At 46.9% G+C, this 22434-nt stretch overlaps 1 protein-coding gene across 1 annotated transcript in view; it reads left to right on the top strand.

Annotated features, from left to right (window-relative positions):
* Positions 1-22434, top strand: part of LOC110487223 (polycystin-1-like) — a 133268-nt gene that overhangs the window by 97099 nt on the left and 13735 nt on the right. Inside the window, 14 exon segments of the mRNA XM_036973073.1 lie at positions 930-1226; positions 2198-2280; positions 3379-3435; positions 4117-4369; positions 5501-5669; positions 9170-9254; positions 10525-10581; positions 10583-10705; positions 14839-15031; positions 15149-15319; positions 18870-19013; positions 19321-19531; positions 19827-19953; positions 20966-21088. Of these exon segments, the coding sequence (XP_036828968.1) occupies positions 930-1226; positions 2198-2280; positions 3379-3435; positions 4117-4369; positions 5501-5669; positions 9170-9254; positions 10525-10581; positions 10583-10705; positions 14839-15031; positions 15149-15319; positions 18870-19013; positions 19321-19531; positions 19827-19953; positions 20966-21088 (2093 nt within the window).

Raw genomic sequence — 22434 nt, 5'->3', positions numbered from 1 at the left:
CCTTCCTCTCTCTCCTCTCCCTCCCAACCACTCCTCCCGTTCCTCTCTCCTCTCCCTCCCAACCACTCCTCCCGTTCCTCTCTCCTCCTTCTCCCTTCCTCTCTCTCCTCTCCCTCCCAACCACTCCTCCCGTTCCTCTCTCCTCCTTCTCCCTTCCTCTCTCTCCTCTCCCTCCCAACCACTCCTCCCGTTCCTCTCTCCTCTCCCTCCCACCCACTCCTCCCTTCCTCTCTCTCCTCTCCCTCCCACCCACTCCTCCCTTCCTCTCTCTCCTCTCCCTCCCTTTCTCTCTCTCCTCTCCCTCCCTTCCTCTCTCTCCTCTCTCTCCCTTCCTCCTACCCACTCCTCCCTTCCTCTCTCCTCTCCCTCCCACCCACTCCTCCCTTCCTCTCTCCTCTCCCTCCCACCACCTTCTCCCGTTCCTCTCTCTCCTCTCCCTCCCTTCCTCTCTCTCCTCTCCTTCCCTCCCACTCCTCCCGTTCCTCTCTCCTCTCCCTCGCTTCCTCTCTCCTCTCCCTCCCACCCACTCCTCCCGTTCCTCTCTCCTCTCCCTCCCTTCCTCTCTCCTCTCCCTCCCACCCACTCTTCCCGTTCCTCTCTCCTCTCCCTCCCTTCTTCTCTCTCCTCTCCCTCCCACCCACTCCTCCCGTTCCTCTCCCCTATCCCTCCCTTCCCCTCTCTCCTCTCCCTCCCTCCCACTCCTCCCGTTCCTCTCTCCTCTCCCTCCCTCCCACTCCTCCCGTTCCTCTCTCCTCTCCCTCCCTTCCTCTCTGTCCTCTCCCTCCCTCCCACTCCTCCCATTCCTCTCTCCTCTCCCTCCCTCCCTTCCTCTCTCTCCTCTCCCTCCCTCCCACTCCTCACGTCCCTCTCTCCTCTCCCTCCCTTCCTCTCTCCCTCCCTCCTCCCCCGCTTTCTCCTCCTCCCTCCAGGTGACCTTATCCACCAGGTAAGCCAGTCGGCCTCCCAGCAGCTCTTGTGGCCCCCCTACCCCGACCTCCAGCTGGACTCTTCCCTTCCCCAGCCTCACCAGCCCTTCCCCCCCGAGGACCACCACCTGCTTGTAGCAGCCAAGGCCTATAATCTGTCGTCGGCGCTGATGCGTATCCTGATGCACTCCCGCGTCCTTAACGAGGAACCACTGGTGCTGCGGGGGACGGAGATCGCCGCCACAGGAAAACGGGCCGACCCCCAGTCACTGTTCTGTTACCACGACGATGACTCACCGGGTAGGTGTAAGAGGTGGAGGTGGAAAGGTGTGAGTGGGGGGGGGGGCGTGAGAGAGGAGAGAAGGGAGGGGGTGTGTGGGGGCGTGAGTGTGTGTGTGGTGGGGGGGGGTGTGTGGCGGGGGGGGGGGGGGGTGGCGGGGGGGAGGGGGTGTGTGTGGTGGGGGGGGGGGGTGTGTGTGGCGGGGGGGAGGGGGTGTGTGTGGCGGGGAGGAGGGGGTGTGTGTGGTGGGGGGGGAGGGTGTGTGTGGTGGGGGTGGCGGGGGGGAGGGGGTGTGGTGGTGGCGGGGGGGAGGGGTGTGTGTGTGTGTGGGGAGAGGGGTGTGTGTGTGTGTGGCGGGGGGGAGGGGCGGTGTGTGTGTGGTGGGGGGGAGAGGGGTGTGTGTGGCGGGGGGGAGAGGGGTGTGTGTGGCGGGGGGGAGGGGGGTGTGTGTGTGTGTGGCGGGGGGGAGGGGGGGGGGGGGGTGGGGGGGGGTGGTGGTGGGGGGGGGTGTGTGTGTGTGTGGCGGGGGGGAGGGTGTGTGTGTGGGGGGGGGGTGTGGTGGTGGGGGGGGGGGAGGGTGTGTGTGTGGGGGGGGGGGTGTGGTGGTGGGGGGGGGTGGTGGAGAACTGAATTGAAGACGTTTTTTTAATCTTAAATCACTAATGTTTTCTATTACTATTCAGTTCTATTAAATAAAGTCATTCTAATATGTTCTATTATATACAGCTCTATACTGTTGTGTTCTATTATATACAGCTCTATACTGTTGTGTTCTATTATATACAGCTCTATACTGTTGTGTTCTATTATATACAGCTCTATACTGTTGTGTTCTATTATATACAGCTCTATACTGTTGTGTTCTATTATATACAGCTCTATACTGTTGTGTTGTATTATATACAGCTCTATACTGTTGTGTTCTATTATATACAGCTCTATACTGTTGTGTTGTATTAAACCAAGTTGTATTGGACTGTGTTCTCCCCAGAGTGCAGACGGTTCTCCATCCCCAGAGCCTTCAACAACAGTCTGAGCAGAGCAGCTACCAGCGTGGTACAACTCATGTTCCAGGTGAGTGTGTGTGTGTGTGTGTGTGTGTGTGTGTGTGTGTGTGTGTGTGTGTGTGTGTGTGTGTGTGTGTGTGTGTGTGAGAGAGTGACTCTCCGTCAAAGTACCCATGTACACATTCATCAAGTCATCATAGATGTGTATTCCTTCATACTTGTTTTAATCTCCCTCCCCCCCATCCTCCCTCCCATCCTCCCTCCCTCCCATCCTCCCTCCGTCCCTCCCTCCCATCCTCCCTCCCTCCGTCCCTCCCTCCGTCCCTCCCTCCCATCCTCCCATCCTCCCTCCGTCCCTCCCTCCCTCCGTCCCTCCCTCCCTCCCATCCTCCCTCCGTCCCTCCCTCCCTCCCTCCCTCCGTCCCTCCCTCCCTCCCTCCCTCCGTCCCTCCCTCCCATCCTCCCATCCTCCCTCCGTCCCTCCCTCCCTCCCTCCCTCCGTCCCTCCCATCCTCCCTCCGTCCCTCCCTCCCATCCTCCCATCCTCCCTCCGTCCCTCCCTCCCATCCTCCCTCCGTCCCTCCCTCCCATCCTCCCTCCGTCCCTCCCTCCCATCCTCCCTCCGTCCCTCCCTCCCATCCTCCCATCCTCCCTCCCTCCCTCCCTCCCATCCTCCCTCCGTCCCTCCCTCCCTCCCTCCCTCCCTCCCTCCCTCCCTCCGTCCCTCCCTCCCATCCTCCCATCCTCCCTCCCTCCCTCCCTCCCATCCTCCCTCCCTCCCTCCCTCCCTCCCTCCCTCCCTCCCTCCCTCCCTCCCTCCCTCCCTCCGTCCCTCCCTCCCATCCTCCCATCCTCCCTCCCTCCCATCCTCCCTCCCATCCTCCCTCCCTCCCATCCTCCCATCCTCCCTCCGTCCCTCCCTCCCATCCTCCCTCCCTCCCTCCCTCCCATCCTCCCTCCGTCCCTCCCTCCCATCCTCCCATCCTCCCTCCGTCCCTCCCTCCCATCCTCCCTCCGTCCCTCCCTCCCATCCTCCCTCCCTCCCTCCCTCCCATCCTCCCTCCGTCCCTCCCTCCCATCCTCCCATCCTCCCTCTGTCCCTCCCTCCCATCCTCCCTCCCTCCCTCCCTCCCATCCTTCCTCCCTCCCCATCTCTCCCCTCCAGGTGGAGCCCAACCCGTTCCCCTTTAACTTTGTGGCTAACTACACAGTCAGTACCGAGGTATGGACTTGTTTCTTATTTATTTATACTGTCTGTATGATGTGGTTTCTATTATGGAGGATTCATGATGTAGATGTCAATGTCTTCTAATCTATTCTAATCCTAATTCTAATCAATCCTATTCTAATCCTAATTCTAATCAATCCTAATATAATCCTAATTCTAATCAATCCTATTCTAATCCTAATTCTAATCAATCCTATTCTAATCCTAATTCTAATCAATCCTAATATAATCCTAATTCTAATCAATCCTATTCTAATCCAAATTCTGATCAATCCTAATATAATCCTAATTCTAATCAATCCTATTCTAATCCTAATTCTAATCAATCCTAATATAATCCTAATTATAATCAATCCTATTCTAATCCTAATTCTAATCAATCCTAATCTAATCCTTATTCTAATCAATCCTAATCTAATCCTAATTCTAATCAACCCTAATCTAATCCTAATTCTAATCAATCCTAATCCTAATTGTAATCAATCCTAATCTATTCTAATCCTAATTCTATTCTAATCCTAATTCTAATCATTCCTAATGTATTCTAATCCTAATTGTAATCCATCATTTATTCTAATCCTAATTGTAATCAATCCTAATTCTATTCTAATCCTAATTCTAATCAATCCTAATCTATTCTAATCCTAATTCTATTCTAATCCTAATCTATTATAGGTGGCCTCCATGGAGTTCCGGGCAGAGAACGGTTCCCAGATCCCAATCTCAGACCTCGACGACAACCAAGCCATCACCGTTGCCGTGAACAATGGCAGCGCCACCGACAGCAATGGGGCAGGGGTGACGGGAGTCCCTTTAGCCAGGGCCATTAACGTGAGCCGGTGTGACTCTGTCATTGTACGGGTCAGCGCCGGTAACTCCAACCAGCAGGCCGGACTGTTCATCCAACTCAACTTCACCACCCTGGACGGTAAGAATCATAGGAATAGAATCACAATAGACACAGAATCACAATAGAATCACAGTAAAAACAGAATCACAATAGAAATAGAATCAGAATAGAAACAGAATCACAATAGAAATATAATCACAATAGAAATAGAATCAGAACAGAATCACAATTGGAATAGAATCACAATAGGAATAGAGTCACAATAGAATCACAATATACATAGATTCACACTAGAATCACAATAGACATAGATTCACACTAGAATCACAATATAAAAAGAATGACAATAGAAATAGAATCACAATATAAATAGAATCACAATAGGAATATAATCACAATATAAATAGAATCACAATAGGAATAGAATCACAACAGGAATAGAATCACAGTAGGAATAGAATCACAATATAAATAGAATCACACTAGAATCACAATAGGAATATAATCACAATATAAATAGAATCACAATAGGAATAGAATCACAACAGGAATAGAATCACAGTAGGAATAGAATCACAATATAAATAGAATCACACTAGAATCACAATAGGAATATAATCACAATATAAATAGAATCACAATAGGAATAGAATCACAATAGGAATAGAATCACAATATAAATAGAATCCCAATAGAAAAATAATCAATAGAAACAGAATCACAATATAATCACAATAGGAATCACAATAGGAATAGAATCACAATAGAAATGGAATCACAATATAAATAGAATCACATTAGAAGCATAATCACAATAGAATCACTATATAAATATAATCACAATAGGAATATAGTCACAATAGAAACAGAATCACAATATAATCACAATAGAAACAGCATCACAATAGAAACAGAATGACGATATACATAGAATCACAATAGGAACAGCATCACAATAGAAACAGATTCGCAGTATAAATATAATCACAATATAATACCTATTCCCGCTTTAGCTGTACCTCTTTATAGTAAGTTTGCAGGGTATGTGGGACTAAATTGTAATTTTCAATTGCCAAATCAAGTCAAATAAGTAATTGACATTTTTGAGATATCAATAAAGTTGTATTGAATTGAATAGTGTATAGGGGCAGTATTTAGGGGATGTACAGAGAGGGGGTAAGCTCACTCCTGTCCCCTACTCCTCTCCAGACGGGGTGTGGTCAGAGGGGAGCGAGGCGGACCCCTCCATCATGACCTACCTCCACTCCTCCAACTGGCCCAACGAGTTCAACTTCACAGACAGGAAACGCATCACACTCAGCATGACCAGGGGGCGGGACCTGGACCACAGGAAGTACACCTTCTTCCTGTCCCCAGAGTGAGTGGTTGCCACAGTGATATGGAATGAGTCAATGTTCCTTCTATGGACTGCCACGCAGAATTAATATCAGCCCGCGCAGAGAAGCACAAGACAGAACCTCAACTTTCTAGTTTTCCCCGTTAACACTATCGTTTCCCTGTGAGAATTGTGCTCGAATCAACGCAATATTAGCCACTTTCAATGGAACATACCGAAACAAACTGAACTATGGAAGACTTAGTATACAAAACTAACTGTGAAAGAGATTTTGTTGTATGCAGAACGCATCTGAGTAGGATTCTATTGCATCGACACACACTACTCTATACCGTACTCTATACAGACCGGTGCGCAATAACCAATCAGAGCTGCAGTAGGCCTATATTCAAATAGGCCATTGCCATATATGGATCTGTGCCATTCACTTTGAACTGGACTGTGTCTACAGCATGAGCGGTCGTGGGTAGATGCGCTTGTCTTGAGATCAAAGCGAGAGCTGCATGTAGGGATGAGTGCACATTTGTTCGTTGGTGAGTTATCAGCCCAGTTATAGATCAGTTGTAGTCAGCAATGGGGGAGTGGTTGCTTCCTACAAGACACAACACGTGTGCATTTCTAGACATCATTTGAAAAGTGACTCCTGGTAAAGAGCTTTTTTGTCTTAAAGGGGCAGTGTTGTATTTTGAGACAGGCTTGAATAAGCTAAGTAGCCAATCGGCAGAGGGAAGCATAATTAGTCCTGATTCTCTGTAATAATGGTATGAGAATAATAATGCATTTTATTTCATAAAGTGGTTTCTTGCATCAAACGACTCAACAACATTGTCAGTCGCCTCCTTGTCTAAAGGACAAGTGGATCAACAGGTTCATGTCAACAAGCCCTGAATGTGTTTTTCAAACGTCTCATAGAATGTAGCCTACATTGAACACCACACATTGGCTGCTACTGTAGGCTGAATGATAGAACAGCTATTTCCATGTTAAAATATTATGGGATGCATTTTCTCCCATTGTTTTTGATGGTAGGCCCCTCTGGTAGTCCTACATTATGATCAAATAGCCACAGTAGCCTACTTGACCACTGTTAAACTGTAACTTAAAGCTGGTACAGCCTCAGTGTTCACAGTAAATCTGTAACTTAAAGCTGGTACAGACTCAGTGTTCACAGTAAATCTGTAACTTAAAGCTGGTACAGACTCAGTGTTCACAGTAAAACTGTAACTTAGTGGGTACAGCCTCAGTGTTCACAGTAAAACTGTAACTTAAAGCTGGTACAGCCTCAGTGTCCACAGTAAACTGTAACTTAAAGCTGGTACAGCCTCAGTGTTCACAGTAAAACTGTTAACTGTAACTTAAAGCTGGTACAGCCTCAGTGTTCCACAGTAAAACTGTAACTTAAAGCTGGTACAGCCTCAGTGTTCACAGTAAAACTGTAACTTAAAGCTGGTACAGCCTCAGTGTTCACAGTAAAACTGTAACTTAAAGCTGGTAGAGCCTCAGTGTTCACAGTAAAACTGTAACTAAAGCTGGTAGAGCCTTAGTGTTCACAGTAAATCTGTAACTTAAAGCTGGTACAGCCTCAGTGTTCACAGTAAAACTGTAACTTAAGCTGGGTACAGCCTCAGTGTTCACAGTAAAACTGTAACTTAAAGCTGGTACAGCCTCAGTGTTCACAGTAAAACTGTAACTTAAAGCTGGTACAGACTCAATGTTCACAGTAAAACTGTAACTTAAAGCTGGTACAGCCTCAGTGTTCACAGTAAAACTGTAACTTAAAGCTGGTACAGACTCAATGTTCACAGTAAAACTGTAACTTAAAGCTGGTACAGCCTCAGTGTTCACAGTAAAACTGTAACTTAAAGCTGGTACAGACTCAAGTGTTCACAGTAAAACTGTAACTTAAAGCTGGTACAGCCTCAGTGTTCACAGTAAAACTGTAACTTAAAGCTGGTACAGACTCAATGTTCACAGTAAAACTGTAACTTAAAGCTGGTACAGCCTCAGTGTTCACAGTAAAACTGTAACTTAAAGCTGGTACAGACTCAATGTTCACAGTAAAACTGTAACTTAAAGCTGGTACAGCCTCAGTGTTCACAGTAAAACTGTAACTTAAAGCTGGTACAGCCTCAGTGTTCACAGTAAAACTGTAACTTAAAGCTGGTACAGCCTCAGTGTTCACAGTAAACACGCTCAGCAGACCTGAAACTCAGTGCAGAGAGCAGTTAGAGGGAACAGTGGTCGTGACCCTACTATGAATATTACACATTGCTGTATCCAGGCACTGCCCTTGGGCCTTGTTACTTTATTGTATCTCTCTTTCTCTTTATTTCTCTCTCTTTCTCTGTCTCTCTGTCTCTGTCTGTCTAAGTGGTCTCTCTCTGTCTCTGTCTCTCTTGTCTGTCTAAGTGGTCTCTCTCTTGTCTGTCTAAGTGGTCTCTCTCTGTCTCTTTCGTCTGTCTAAGCGGTCTCGCTCTGTCTCTCTCGTCTGTCTAAGCGGTCTCTCTCTGTCTCTCTCGTCTGTCTAAGTGGTCTCTCTCTGTCTCTCTCGTCTGTCTAAGCGGTCTCTCTCTGTCTCTCTGGTCTGTCTAAGTGGTCTCTCTCTGTATCTCTCGTCTCTCGTCTGTCTAAGTGGTCTCTCTCTGTCTCTTTCGTCTGTCTAAGCGGTCTCGCTCTGTCTCTCTCGTCTGTCTAAGCGGTCTCTCTCTGTCTCTCTCGTCTGTCTAAGCGGTCTCTCTGTCTCTCTCGTCTGTCTAAGCGGTCTCTCTCTGTCTCTCTCGTCTGTCTAAGTGGTCTCCCTCATCTGTCTAAGTGGTCTCTCTCTGTCTCTCTCGTCTGTCTAAGTGGTCTCTCTCTGTCTCTCTCGTCTGTCTAAGTGGTCTCCCTCATCTGTCTAAGTGGTCTCTCTCTGTCTCTCTCGTCTGTCTAAGTGGTCTCCCTCATCTGTCTAAGTGGTCTCTCTCTGTCTCTCTCGTCTGTCTAAGTGGTCTCCCTCATCTGTCTAAGTGGTCTCTCTCTGTCTCTCTCGTCTGTCTAAGTGGTCTCTCTCATCTGTCTAAGCGGTCTCTCTCTGTCTCTCTCGTCTGTCTAAGTGGTCTCTCTCTGTCTCTCTCGTCTGTCTAAGTGGTCTCCCTCATCTGTCTAAGCGGTCTCTCTCTGTCTCTCTCGTCTGACTAAGTGGTCTCTCTCTGTCTCTCTCATCTGTCTAAGTGGTCTCTCTCATCTGTCTAAGCGGTCTCTCTGTCTCTCTCGTCTGTCTAAGTGGTCTCTCTCTCTGTCTCTCGTCTGTCTAAGTGGTCTCCCTCATCTTTCTAAGTGGTCTCTCTCTGTCTCTCTCGTCTGTCTAAGCGGTCTCTCTTCTCTGGATGTCTTATGTTAAGTCATGAGATGAACTTCCTCTTGTCAAGAGAGTGAAACCCTTCAGTAGAGACTACTGTAAATGCTGTGTATTACATGTCAACTCCGGGCAGCCATTTTACTCAGATCTAACAACCACCCCTCTCTCTTCTCCGGTTGCCCAGGTCCCATGACACGACCCTGGACTACTATGTCAACGTGACAACGGGCTGTACCACTGACTCCCCCAGCGCGGGGGTGCGTCTGGAGGTGGGTGTTTGTTAAAACTTAAATGTATAACTCATTGGCGCATAACACAGAGTCACATTATAAAGGACGTTATAAAGCATTATACATACACCTACAGGACAGTTTATTAGGTACACCACCCTGTTCAGGAAGATGGTTATCTCCTACAGGACAGTTTATTAGGTACACCACCATGTTCAGGAAGATGGTTAACTCCTACAGGACAGTTTATTAGGTACACCACCATGTTCAGGAAGATGGTTAACTCCTACAGGACAGTTTATTAGGTACACCACCATGTTCAGGAAGATGGTTAACTCTTACAGACAGTGAGCCACCTGTCCAGGGCTTGATATAACGCAGGCAGACAGGCATCGAGGCATTCAGTTACTGTTCCATTGAACGTTACAATGGACAAAACTAGTGACCTAAGAGACTCTGAGTGTGGTTTGATCGTTGGTGCCAGGTACGCCGGATCCAGTGTCTCAGAAACGTCCCTCCTGGGCTTTTTACACACTACAGTCTAGGGTTTCCCAAGAATGATGTGTGAAGAATGAACACAAAACATCCAGTCAGCGGCAGTCCTGTGGGTGAAAACGGCTCGTTGATGAGAGAAGTCGAAAGAGAATGGCAAGAATCGTGCAAGCGAACATTCAGGGCCACGAACAGACAAATAACGACACGATACGACAGTGTTGTGCAGAACGGCATCTCAGAAAACACAACTCATCGATCCTTGTCCCGGATTGGCCAATACAGCAGACGACCACACCGGGTTCCACTCCTATCAGCTAAAAACAAGAAGAAGCGTCTCCAGTGGGCACGCCATCACCAACACTGGACAACTGACCCATCCTGCCTGGCGGCGGTGGTGTACTGGTGTGGGTAATGTTTTCCTAGCACACGTTAGGTCTCTTGATACCAACTGAGCACCGATGGAACGCCACAGCCAATCAGAATGTTGTTGCTGACCAAACCAATGTACCACCGTCCAATCTGCAGCAACTGTGTAACGCCATCGCGTCAGCATGAACTAGCATTCCTGTGGAACGTCCCCGACACCTTGTAGAATCCATGACCCGAAGAATTTGGGGTGTTCTGGAGGTAAAAGGGTGGGGGTCCGACCGGGTACTAGATGGGTGTACCTAATAAACTATCTGGTGAGTGTATGTACTTGATAGAATCTGTTGTTTAACAAGCTCTCTAAGAAGGAAACCAAGTGTTGACTTGAGTTGAAATCCCTGACCTTCCCTTCTAAATATCTCTCTGACTCATTCCGTCCCTTCTCTAGGTGGGTGTGTTTACGTCCCTGTGCCAGTACTTCAGCGAGAGCACCAAGCTGTGGCGTAACGGACGGCATGGTGCCACTGGCAGAGACTAATGCCAGCCGGGCCGTCTGCAGCACCCGGCACCTCACAGCCTTCGCTGCCAGTCTCTTCGTTCCACCTGATGCTGTCACCTTCATACGGCCTGTAAGTAGAGGCTGCAGGTAGCCTAGTGGTTAGAGTGTAGAGGCTGCAGGTAGCCTAGTGTTTAGAGTGTAGAGGCTGCAGGTAGCCTAGTGTTTAGAGTGTAGAAGAGGCAGGTAGCCTAGTGGTTAGAGTGTAGAGGCTGCAGGTAGCCTAGTGGTTAGAGTGTAGGGGCGGCAGGTAGCCTAGTGGTTAGAGTGTAGGGGCTGCAGGTAGCCTAGTGGTTAGAGTGTAGGGGCGGCAGGTAGCCTAGTGGTTAGAGTGTAGGGGCTGCAGGTAGCCTAGTGGTTAGAGTGTAGGGGCGGCAGGTAGCCTAGTGGTTAGAGTGTAGAGGCTGCAGGTAGCCTAGTGTTTAGAGTGTAGAGGAGGCAGGTAGCCTAGTGGTTAGAGTGTAGAGGCTGCAGGTAGCCTAGTGGTTAGAGTGTAGGGGCTGCAGGTAGCCTAGTGGTTAGAGTGTAGGGGCGGCAGGTAGCCTAGTGGTTAGAGTGTAGGGGCTGCAGGTAGCCTAGTGGTTAGAGTGTAGGGGCTGCAGGTAGCCTAGTGGTTAGAGTGTAGGGGCGGCAGGTAGCCTAGTGGTTAGAGTGTAGGGGCTGCAGGTAGCCTAGTGGTTAGAGTGTAGGGGCTGCAGGTAGCCTAGTGGTTAGAGTGTAGGGGCGGCAGGTAGCCTAGTGGTTAGAGTGTAGGGGCTGCAGGTAGCCTAGTGGTTAGAGTGTAGGTGCGGCAGGTAGCCTAGTGGTTAGAGTGTAGGGGCTGCAGGTAGCCTAGTGATTAGAGTGTAGGGGCTGCAGGTAGCCTAGTGGTTAGAGTGTAGGGGCTGCATGTAGCCTAGTGATTAGAGTGTAGGGGCTGCATGTAGCCTAGTGGTTAGAGTGTAGGGGCGGCAGGTAGCCTAGTGGTTAGAGTGTAGGGGCGGCAGGTAGCCTAGTGGTTAGAGTGTAGGGGCTGCAGGTAGCCTAGTGGTTAGAATGTTAGGGGCGGCCGGTAGCCTAGTGGTTAGAGTGTAGGGGCTGCAGGTAGCCTAGTGATTAGAGTCTAGGGGCTGCAGGTAGCCTAGTGGTTAGAGTGTAGGGGCTGCAGGTAGCCTAGTGATTAGAGTGTAGGGGCTGCATGTAGCCTAGTGGTTAGAGTGTAGGGGCGGCAGGTAGCCTAGTGGTTAGAGTGTAGGGGCTGCAGGTAGCCTAGTGATTAGAGTGTAGGGGCTGCATGTAGCCTAGTGGTTAGAGCGTTCGGCCAGTAACCTAAAGGTTGTAGATCGAATCCCTGAGCTGACAAGGTAAAAATCTGTTGTTCTGCCCCGAGCAAGGCAGTTAACCCACTGTTCCCCGGTAGGCCGTCATTGTAAATAATAATTTGTTCTTAACTGACTTGCCTAGTTAAATAAAGCTTAAAGGTTTTTTTTTTTTAAAGTAGAGATATACCTGATAATACACACACACCTGATAATACACACACACACCTGATAATACACACACAGATGGCGCCGACAGAGATGGTCGCCTCGCTTCTAGTCCTTAGGAAACTATGCAGTATTTTTTTTATTTTTTATATATTATTTCTTACATTATTAGCTCAGAAAATCTTAAGTGTTATTACATTCAGCCGGGAAGAACTATTGGATATCAGAGCGACGTCAACTTACCAACATTATGACCAGGAATACGACTTTCCTGAAGTGGATCCTTTTGTTCGGTTCACCACCCAGGACAATGGATCTAATCCCAGAGGCCGACCCAAAACAACGGCGCCGCAGAAGAGGAAGACGGAGCTGCCTCTCACCGCTTATATTACTCACCAGTGTCTAGTCTCTAGACAACAAGGTAGACGAAAATTCGAGCAAGGGTTGCCTTCCAGAGAGACATCAGAGACTGTAACATTCTCTGTTTCAAGGAAACATGGCTCACTCGGGATATGTTGTTGGTGTCTGTACAGCCTCTGGGAAACTGTAGATAGTTGGCGGAAGTTTTGCAAAACTGAAAGCGTGACCCACCGCATTTAACCATGGAAAGATGATTGAGGATATGGCCGAATACAAACAGTGTAGTTATTCCCTACCGCAAGGCAATCAAGCAAACGATATGTCGGTATAGGGACAAAATGGAGTCGCAATTCAACGGCTCAGAAACTAGATGTATGTGGCAGGGTCTACAGGCAGTTACGGACTACAAAAAGAAAACCAGCCACATCGCGGACACTGACGTCTTGCTTCCAGACAAACTAAACACCTTCTTTGCCCGCTTTGAGGATAATACATTGCCACCGATGCGACCCCATACCAAGGACTGCAGGCCTCCCCTCTCCTTCTCCGTGGCCGTTGTGAGTAAGACATGTACACGTGTTAACCCTCCCAAAGCTACTGGCCCCAGAGCATGCCCAGACCAGCTGGCTGATGTGTTTACGGACATATTCAATCTCTCCCTATCCCAGTCTGCTGTCCCCACATGCTTCAAGATGGAAGCTTGTTCCTGTACCCAAGAAAGCAAAGATAACTGAACTAAATGACTATCGCCCCATAGCACTCACTTCTGTCATCATGAAGTGCTTTGAGAGACTAGTCAAGGATCATATCACCACCACCTTACCTGCCACCCTAGACCCACTTCAGTTTGCATACCGCCCCAACAGGTCCACAGACGATGCAATCGCCAGCACACTGCACAATGCCCTATCCCATCTGGACAAGAGGAATACCTATGTAAGAATGCTGTTCGTTGACTACAGCTCAGCCTTCAACACCATAGTACCCTCCAAGCTCATCATCAAGGTGGAGGCCCTGGGTCTTGACCCCGCCCTGTGTAATTGGGCCCGGGACTTTATGACGGGGCGAACCCAGGTGTTGAGGTTAGGTAACAACATCTCCACTTCGCTGATCCTCAACACTGGGGCTCCACAAGGGTGCGTGCTCAGCCTCCTCCTGTACTCCCTGTTAACCCATGACTGCGTGGCCATGCACACCTCCAACTCAATCATCAAGTTTGTAGACGACACTACAGTAGTGGGCTTGATTACCAACAACGACGAGACGGCCTACAGGGAGGAGGTGAGGGCCCTCGGAGTGTGGTGTCAGGAAAATAACCTCACACTCAACGTCAACAAAACAAAGAAGATGATCGTGGACTTCAGGAAACAGCAGAGGGAGCACCCCCCCCCCCCCCCCCCCCCCCGCAGTGGAGAAGGTGGAATGTTTTAAGTTCCTCGGCGTACACATCACGGACAAACTGAAATGGTCCACCCACACAGACAGTGTAGTGAAGAAGGCGCACCTCAGGAGGCTGAAGAAATTTGGCTCGCACAACGCATCACCGGGGGTGCCCTCCAGGACACCTACACCACCCGTTCTCACAGGAAGGACAAAAACATCATCAAGGACAACAACCACCCGAGCCACTGCCTGTTCACCCCACTATCATCCAGAAGGCGAGGTCAGTAGAGGTGCATCAAAGCTGGGACCGAGAGACTGAAAAACAGCCTCTATCTCAAGGCCATCAGACTGTTAAACAGCCACCACTAACTCAGAGAGGCTGCTGCCAACATACAGACTCAAATCATTGGCCACTTTAATAAATGGATCGCTAGTCACTTTAAATAATACATAATAATGTTTACATATTTTTATCTTTATTTAAGTCAGTTAAGAACAAATTCTTATTTTCAATGACCGCCTAGTGGGTTAACTGCCTGTTCAGGGGCAGAACAGCAGATTTGTACCTTGTCAGCTCAGGGATTTGAACTTGCAACCTTCCGGTTACTAGTCCAACGCTCTAACCACTAGGCTACGCTGCCGCCCCGTTACTCATTTTATACCATCTATTGCATCTTGCCTTTGTCGCTACATGTACGTATTCTCATTCCATCCCTTCAGATGTGTGTGTATCAGGTAGTTGTTGTGGAAGTGTTAGATTACTTGTTAGATATCACTGCACTGTCGGAACTAGAAGCATTTCGCTACACTCGCGTTAACATCTGCTAACCGTGTGACCAATAACATGTGATTTATGTTGATGCATCTGTTCCAAGCCAACCGCCTGAGGAAACACACTGTAATGTTACGATGCCCTACTGTGAAATCAGCTGACTTTCACACACACACACACACACACACACATCTTCTCCCACTCTTCTCTCCTCTCGTCCTTTAGGAGCGGGGGGTTCCCAGCCTCGTGGTGTTGTTGACGTGTGTGGTGGGGTTGCTGTGTTACGCCGTGGCGGCGGCCATCTTGCATAAACTGGACCAGCTGGACCTGAGGAGGGCGGGGACGGTGCCGCTCTGTGGACACGACGGAACATTCAAGTACGAGGTGCAGGTCAAGACCGGCTTCGGCCGCGGGGCAGGTGAGAAGGCAAAGGTTACGGGTTCAAAAGAAATTAGACTTTTATTCACAAAGGGCAGAAACATATCACATCATTATTACATGCTGTGTATATCTAACTCCTCCCCCTGTCTGCTAGGCACGTCGGCACATGTAGGCATCAGTGTGTACGGCTGTGAGGGGCGTAGCGGGCATCGACACCTGGACAGCCCCGGGGCCTTCGCACGTAACGGACTGGACATCTTCCACATCGCCACGGAAACTAGCCTGGGCAGCGTCTGGAAGATCCGCGTCTGGCACGACAACAAGGGTAGGAGGACACACACACACACACACACACACACATACATACAAACACACACACACACACACACTAACACACACACACACACACACATACACACTAACACACACACTAACACATATGGAGGTATTTTGGATTTTTGAAAAGCATGTTACAAGTACAATGTCATATTATTATTAATATTATTATTCATATTAGTATTATTATTCATATTATTATTCATATTAGTATTATTATTATTATTATTCATAGTATTATTCATATTACTATCATTATTCATAGTATTATTCATATTACTATCATTATTCATAGTATTATTCATATTACTATCATTATTCATAGTATTATTCATATTATTATCATTATTCATAGTATTATTCATATTACTATCATTATTCATAGTATTATTCATATTACTATCATTATTCATAGTATTATTCATATTATTATCATTATTCATAGTATTATTCATATTACTATCATTATTCATAGTATTATTCATATTACTATCATTATTCATAGTACTATTCATATTAGTATCATTATTCATAGAATTATTCATATTATTATCATTATTCATAGTACTATTCATATTAGAATTTTTATTATTCATATTATTATTACTTTTCTTATTATTATTATTAATATTATTATCATTATTTATATTATTATTATTATTATTATTAATATTAGTCATAATATGCATATTATTATCATTATTCATAGTATTATTCATATTATAATTTTTATTATTCATATTATTATTACTTTTCTTATTATTATTATTAATATTATTATCATTATTTATATTATTATTATTATTATTATTAATATTAGTCATAATATGCATATTATTATCATTATTCATAGTATTATTCATATTATAATTTTTATTATTCATATTATTATTACTTTTCTTATTATTATTATTAATATTATTAATATTATTATCATTATTTATATTATTATTAATATTATTATTATTAATATTAGTCATAATATGCATATTATTATCATTATTTATATTATTATTAATATTATTAATATTATTATCATTATTTATATTATTATTAATATTATTATTATTAATATTAGTCATAATATGCATATTATTATCATTATTTATATTATTATTTATATTATTATTATTCATAGTATTCATATTACTGTTATTATTCATATTATTATCAATATTCATATTATTATTCATATTTTTATTATTATAATTTTTATCGTGGAATTTTTTTTGGGGGTCCACCAGCCACTGTGGCAGGTAGAAAGAAAAATCTACCAGCCACTCAGAGGATTTTTACCCCCCCCCCCCCCCCCCCTCAATCAGCTAAAATTAAACCAACAAAACACTAAATAACAGATGAACATGCTTTGTAATGTTCCTAAAGAAAGTATAATGTATTAATTAGTAAGAAGTAATGTGGTCAGTGGTTAGTTCTGGACTGTTTTGTTCCAGAACCTATTTGGCCGGGTCCAGTACCTTCCCAGACATGAAACATCGATACTTCTTCAAATGTAAACATTTTAATTGAAGCGATCAAAGTTCCAAAAATTATAATTAAAAATTAAAACGTAGTGTGAAAAGGTAGACTTACAGCCTGGGTCTGATATTCTAAGAGTTGATTCGGGTTGTATTCAAGTTGGTGCAACATCGCACCCTGTTTGAGACCAACACGTGGCCATGGCTGTGTGAGTAGCAAGCCTGTATCTCTCACAGAACTACAATGAGATTCACTTTCTGTGTTCTCTCTCCCTCTCTCTGCTCTGATAGACATGAACCTGCAACTCCCGTCTGTCCAGCGTTGCATTTCATCATTTATTTAGTTACAGAATCAAGGCTGTCTGTTCAGAAAGAAATGAAATGATCCAGTTTGTCCTACTACACCATGAGAAGGTCTATCATTTAGCCACAGAGGATCAATAGTTTTGAAAAACTGCCTGGCTGTGGATTGTGTGTAGCCCAATAACAAGGCCTACAGTCAGGGATGTGCTGTACGTCTGTCAGTGAACGACAGCATGCAGACAAAACAGGCCTTTCACAATATTTCTAAAACAAATCGCAGGGAAACACAGGTTGGAAAGCAAATGTATCCTGCAGAAAACAGAAGACTCTGTCTGCTGCAGGCTGGAAAAATACTTGATCTACTTCTAAATACTGTTTTACATAGTAGAGAGAGAGAGAGGCTTTTGGCGCAAACACATCGGACGTCACTGGTGAGTGATCTGAGCATCATTAGGTGAGTGATCTGAGCATCATTAGGGGAGTGATCTGAGCATCATTAGGTGAGTGATCTGAGCATCATTAGGTGAGTGATCTGAGCATCATTAGGGGAGTGATCTGAGCATCATTAGGTGAGTGATCTGAGCATCATTAGACAAAAATGTTCAGGTTACCGAGGTAATGCGACTAGAGGGACGTTTGTGCCTGTGAGATTGAGTCTGGCTTCTAGAAGCGTGTTGGTTACCGTGGTAATGCGACTAGAGTGATGTTTGTGCCTGTGAGATTGAGTCTGGCTTCTAGAAGCGTGTTGGTTACCGTGGTAATGCGACTAGAGTAAAGTTTGTGCCTGCGAGATTGAGTCTGGCTAGTAGAAGCGTTATGGTTACCGTGGTAATGTGACTAGAATCACGTTTGTGCCTGTGAGATTGAGTCTGGCTTCTAGAAGCGTTGTGGTTACCGTGGTAACACGACTAGAGTGATGTTTGTGCCTGTGAGATTGAGTCTGGCTGGTTAGCGTGGTGGTTACCGTGGTAACGCGACTGGAGTAACGTTTGTGCCTGTGAGATTGAGTCTGGCTTCTAGAAGCGTTGTCTTTCCTAGCAGTTGAAACTCAAACATAGAAAAACAACCTAGCCTCTGAACAACCCCCAGCCAGCCCCCAGCACAGCCCCCAGCACAGCCCCTAGCACAGCCCGCAGCACAGCCCCCAGCACAGCCCCCAGCACAGCCCCCAGCACAGCCCCCAGCCAGCCCCCAGCACAGCCCCCCAGCACAGCCCCCCAGCACAGCCCCTAGCACAGCCCCCAGCACAGCCCCCAGCACAGCCCCCAGCACAGCCCCCCAGCACAGCCCCCCAGCACAGCCCCCAGCACAGCCCCCAGCACAGCCCCCAGCACAGCCCCCCAGCACAGCCCCCCAGCACAGCCCCCAGCACAGCCCCCCAGCACAGCCCCCCAGCACAGCCCCCAGCACAGCCCCCCAGCACAGCCCCCAGCACAGCCCCCAGCACAGCCCCCCAGCCAGGCAGTGTTGCAGCGCGAGGTGGAACAGGCCATATGGGATTCATAGTTTTTTGACTTTGTGTGATTAACATAAACGGCATAAATACATTGAAAACAGCTAATGCAGCATTTATTTTACTGTACATGTGATCATACTTGACTGTTTTTAATTCACAAAGGTGAGTGAAATGCTGTGGAGCCCCGCCTTGGCAGGTGGTCATTTAGGCCCTGATAAATATCATTATTATTATTATATACTTACAGTAGATCTCATTGTCAAACCGTAAGCAACCTAGTAAATGTGCCGTTTCTCTCCTCCCAGGTCTGTCTCCAGCATGGAAGCTCCAGTACGTCCTGGTGAAGGACCTACAGACAGGAAGCAGTTACTATTTCCTGGTAGAGGATTGGCTGTCAGTGGACAACGAGAGGACAGATGGTGGTGTGGAGATAGAGGTGGAGGTCTCAGGTAAGGACCCTAACCCCGAGCTCTAAGCCCCTCCCCCTAGCCCCTCCCCTCATAGTTTAGTAGTCAAACCCTTAGCCAAATGGTCTCCAACGTGGTGCAGGAGTCAATCCACATCTCAACACCGCTGCCTCGACAACTGGTCTAGGGACAGTTTTGTCACATAGCCGTTAAGGATAACAGTTGGACTTTGAACAGGAGCACTGATCACAAATCAGTGGTCCGTTCATTAATACAAAACTCACTACTTCCTCTTTTAATTCCTCCTTCCTTTTTTTTCTGCTTCCTGTGGGCGTGTCCTGACCTTCAGAAGAGGCAGAGCTTCGTCGGTTGCCCCGCCTCCTGAACTGGGAGCTTCAGCGTGCTCTGTGTGAGAGTCACTTGTGGCTGTCGCTATGGGAACGGCCCGTCCGCAGTCCCTTTACCCGCCTCCAGAGGGCGACATGCTGCGCCCTGCTGCTACAGCTCTGTCTGCTGGCTAACACCATGTGGTACAGCACCGTGGCCAATAGGAGCTACAGGTAGGGGAAGTGTGTGTGTGTGTGTGTGTGTGTGTGTGTGTGTGTGTGTGTGTGTGTGTGTGTGTGTGTGTGTGTGTGTGTGTGTGTGTGTGTGTGTGTGTGTGTGTGTGTGTGTGTGTGTGTCCGTGACTGTGTGTGTCCATGCCTGTGTGTGTGTGTGTGCGTGCGTGCGTGCGTGTGTGTGTGTGTGTGTGTGTCCGTGACTGTGTGAGTGCGTGCGTGTCCGTGTGTGTGTGTGTGTCCATGCCTGTGTGTGTGTGTGTGTTCCAGTACTGACTGTGTTGTCCTACTGTAGCTCTGTAGCAGTGTCCAGTCTGGTGGTGGTGGATGTGGAGACTGTGGCTGTGGGAGTGGTCAGCTGTCTGGTGATTTACCCCCTCTACCTGCTGGTCTTCACTCTCTTCAGGATGAGTCGTAGCAAGGTGACACACACACACACACACACACACACAGACACACACACACACACACACACACATACACACACACACACACACACACACACACACACACACACACACACACACACACACACACACACACACACACACCTTTAGAACACACACATCTTTAGAACACACACATCTTTAGAACACACACACCTTTAGAACACACACCTTTAGAACACACACCTTTAGAACACAAATCTTTAGAATACACACCTTTAGAACACACACCTTTAGAACACACACCTTTAGAACACACATCTTTAGAACACACACCTTTAGAACACACACCTTTAGAACACACACACACCTTTAGAACACACACCTTTAGAACACACATCTTTAGAACACACACTTTTAGAACACACACCTTTAGAACACACACCTTTAGAACAAACATCTTTAGAACACACATCTTTAGAACACACACCTTTAGAACACACACCTTTAGAACACAACACCTTTAGAACACACATACCTTTAGAACACACACACCTTTAGAACACACATCTTTAGAACACGCACCTTTAGAACACACACCTTTAGAACACACACCTTTAGAACACAACACCTTTAGAACACACATACCTTTAGAACACACACCTTTAGAACACACATCTTTAGAACACACATCTTTAGAACACACATCTTTAGAACACGCACCTTTAGAACACACACCTTTAGAACACACACCTTTAGAACACAACACCTTTAGAACACACATACCTTTAGAACACACACCTTTAGAACACACATCTTTAGAACACACATCTTTAGAACACACATCTTTAGAACACACATCTTTAGAACACACACCTTTAGAACACACACCTTTAGAACACACATCTTTAGAACAGACACATCCACTCGTCACATCTCCACCATTATGCATTTAAATCCCTGAATCCTTCATAAAGGCTCTGTGTGTGTTTTGCATCCCGCCGTGTGCGTCCCTGTGTGTGTGTGTGTGTGTGTGTGTGTGTATAAGTGTGTGTCAGTAGAACAGGTGCCGTCCTCCCAGGTGGACCAGGAGTCAGTGGAGATAGATGATTTCCTGGATAACTCCATGGCAGGAAGCTCCTTCCTCATCTTCAACGGTGTCCCTGGAGAGGTGTGTGTGTGTGTGTGAGAGATAACTCTTAATATAAAGTAGTGCACCGGCCTGATATAGCAGGAAACCGGGTCAGTTGAGATGGGAGCTGTCTGAAATGTAGACAGACAGTTGTGTGTCTGGTTGTCTAGGTCTGGTTGTCTGGTTGTCTAGGTCTGGTTGTCTAGGTCTGGTTGTCTAGGTGGTTGTCTAGGTCTGGTTGTCTGGTAGTCTAGGTGGTTGTCTAGGTCTGGTTGTCTAGGTCTGGTTGTCTAGGTTTGGTTGTCTAGGTTTGGTTGTCTAGGTCTGGTTGTCTAGGTCTGGTTGTCTGGTTGTCTAGGTCTGGTTGTCCTAGTCTGGTTGTCTAGGTCTGGTTGTCTAGGTCTGGTTGTCTGGTTGTCTAGGTCTGGTTGTCTGGTAGTATAGATGGTTGTCTAGGTCTGGTTGTCTAGGTCTGGTTGTCTAGGTCTGGTTGTCTAGGTTTGGTTGTCTAGATCTGGTTGTCCTAGTCTGGTTGTCTGGTTAACTAGGTCTGGTTGTCAAGGTCTGGTTGCCTAGGTCTGGTTGTCCTAGTCTGGTTGTCTGGTTGTCTAGGTCTGGTTGTCTAGGTCTGGTTTTCTGGTTGTCTAGGTCTGGTTGTCTAGGTCTGGTTGTCTAGGTCTGGTTGTCTAGGTCTGGTTGTCTAGATCTGGTTGTCCTAGTCTGGTTGTCTGGTTGTCTAGGTCTGGTTGTCTGGTTGTCTAGGTCTGGTTGCCTAGGTCTGGTTGTCCTAGTCTGGTTGTCTGGTTGTCTAGGTCTGGTTGTCTAGGTCTGGTTGCCTAGGTCTGGTTGTCCTAGTCTGGTTGTCTAGTTGTCTAGGTCTGGTTGTCTGGTTGTCCTAGTCTGGTTGTCTGGTTGTCTAGGTCTGGTTGTCTAGGTCTGGTTGTCTAGGTCTGGTTTTCTGGTTGTCTAGGTCTGGTTGTCTAGGTCTGGTTGTCTAGGTCTGGTTGTCTAGGTCTGGTTGTCTAGATCTGGTTGTCCTAGTCTGGTTGTCTGGTTGTCTAGGTCTGGTTGTCTAGGTCTGATTGTCTGGTTGTCTAGGTCTGGTTGCCTAGGTCTGGTTGTCCTAGTCTGGTTGTCTGGTTGTCTAGGTCTGGTTGTCTAGGTCTGGTTGCCTAGGTCTGGTTGTCCTAGTCTGGTTGTCTAGTTGTCTAGGTCTGGTTGTCTGGTTGTCCTAGTCTGGTTGTCTGGTTGTCTAGGTCTGGTTGTCTAGGTCTGGTTGTCTAGGTCTGGTTGTCTAGGTCTGGTTGTCTAGGTCTGGTTGTCTAGGTGTGGTTGTCTAGGTTTGGTTGTCCTAGTCTGGTTGTCTGGTTGTCTAGGTCTGGTTG

This window comes from Oncorhynchus mykiss, unplaced genomic scaffold, assembly GCF_013265735.2.
Source record: "Oncorhynchus mykiss isolate Arlee unplaced genomic scaffold, USDA_OmykA_1.1 un_scaffold_219, whole genome shotgun sequence".
NCBI classification, from domain to species: Eukaryota; Metazoa; Chordata; class Actinopteri; order Salmoniformes; family Salmonidae; genus Oncorhynchus; species Oncorhynchus mykiss.
Note: the sequence above shows the minus strand (reverse complement) of the source record. Positions and strands in the feature narration are given on the sequence as shown.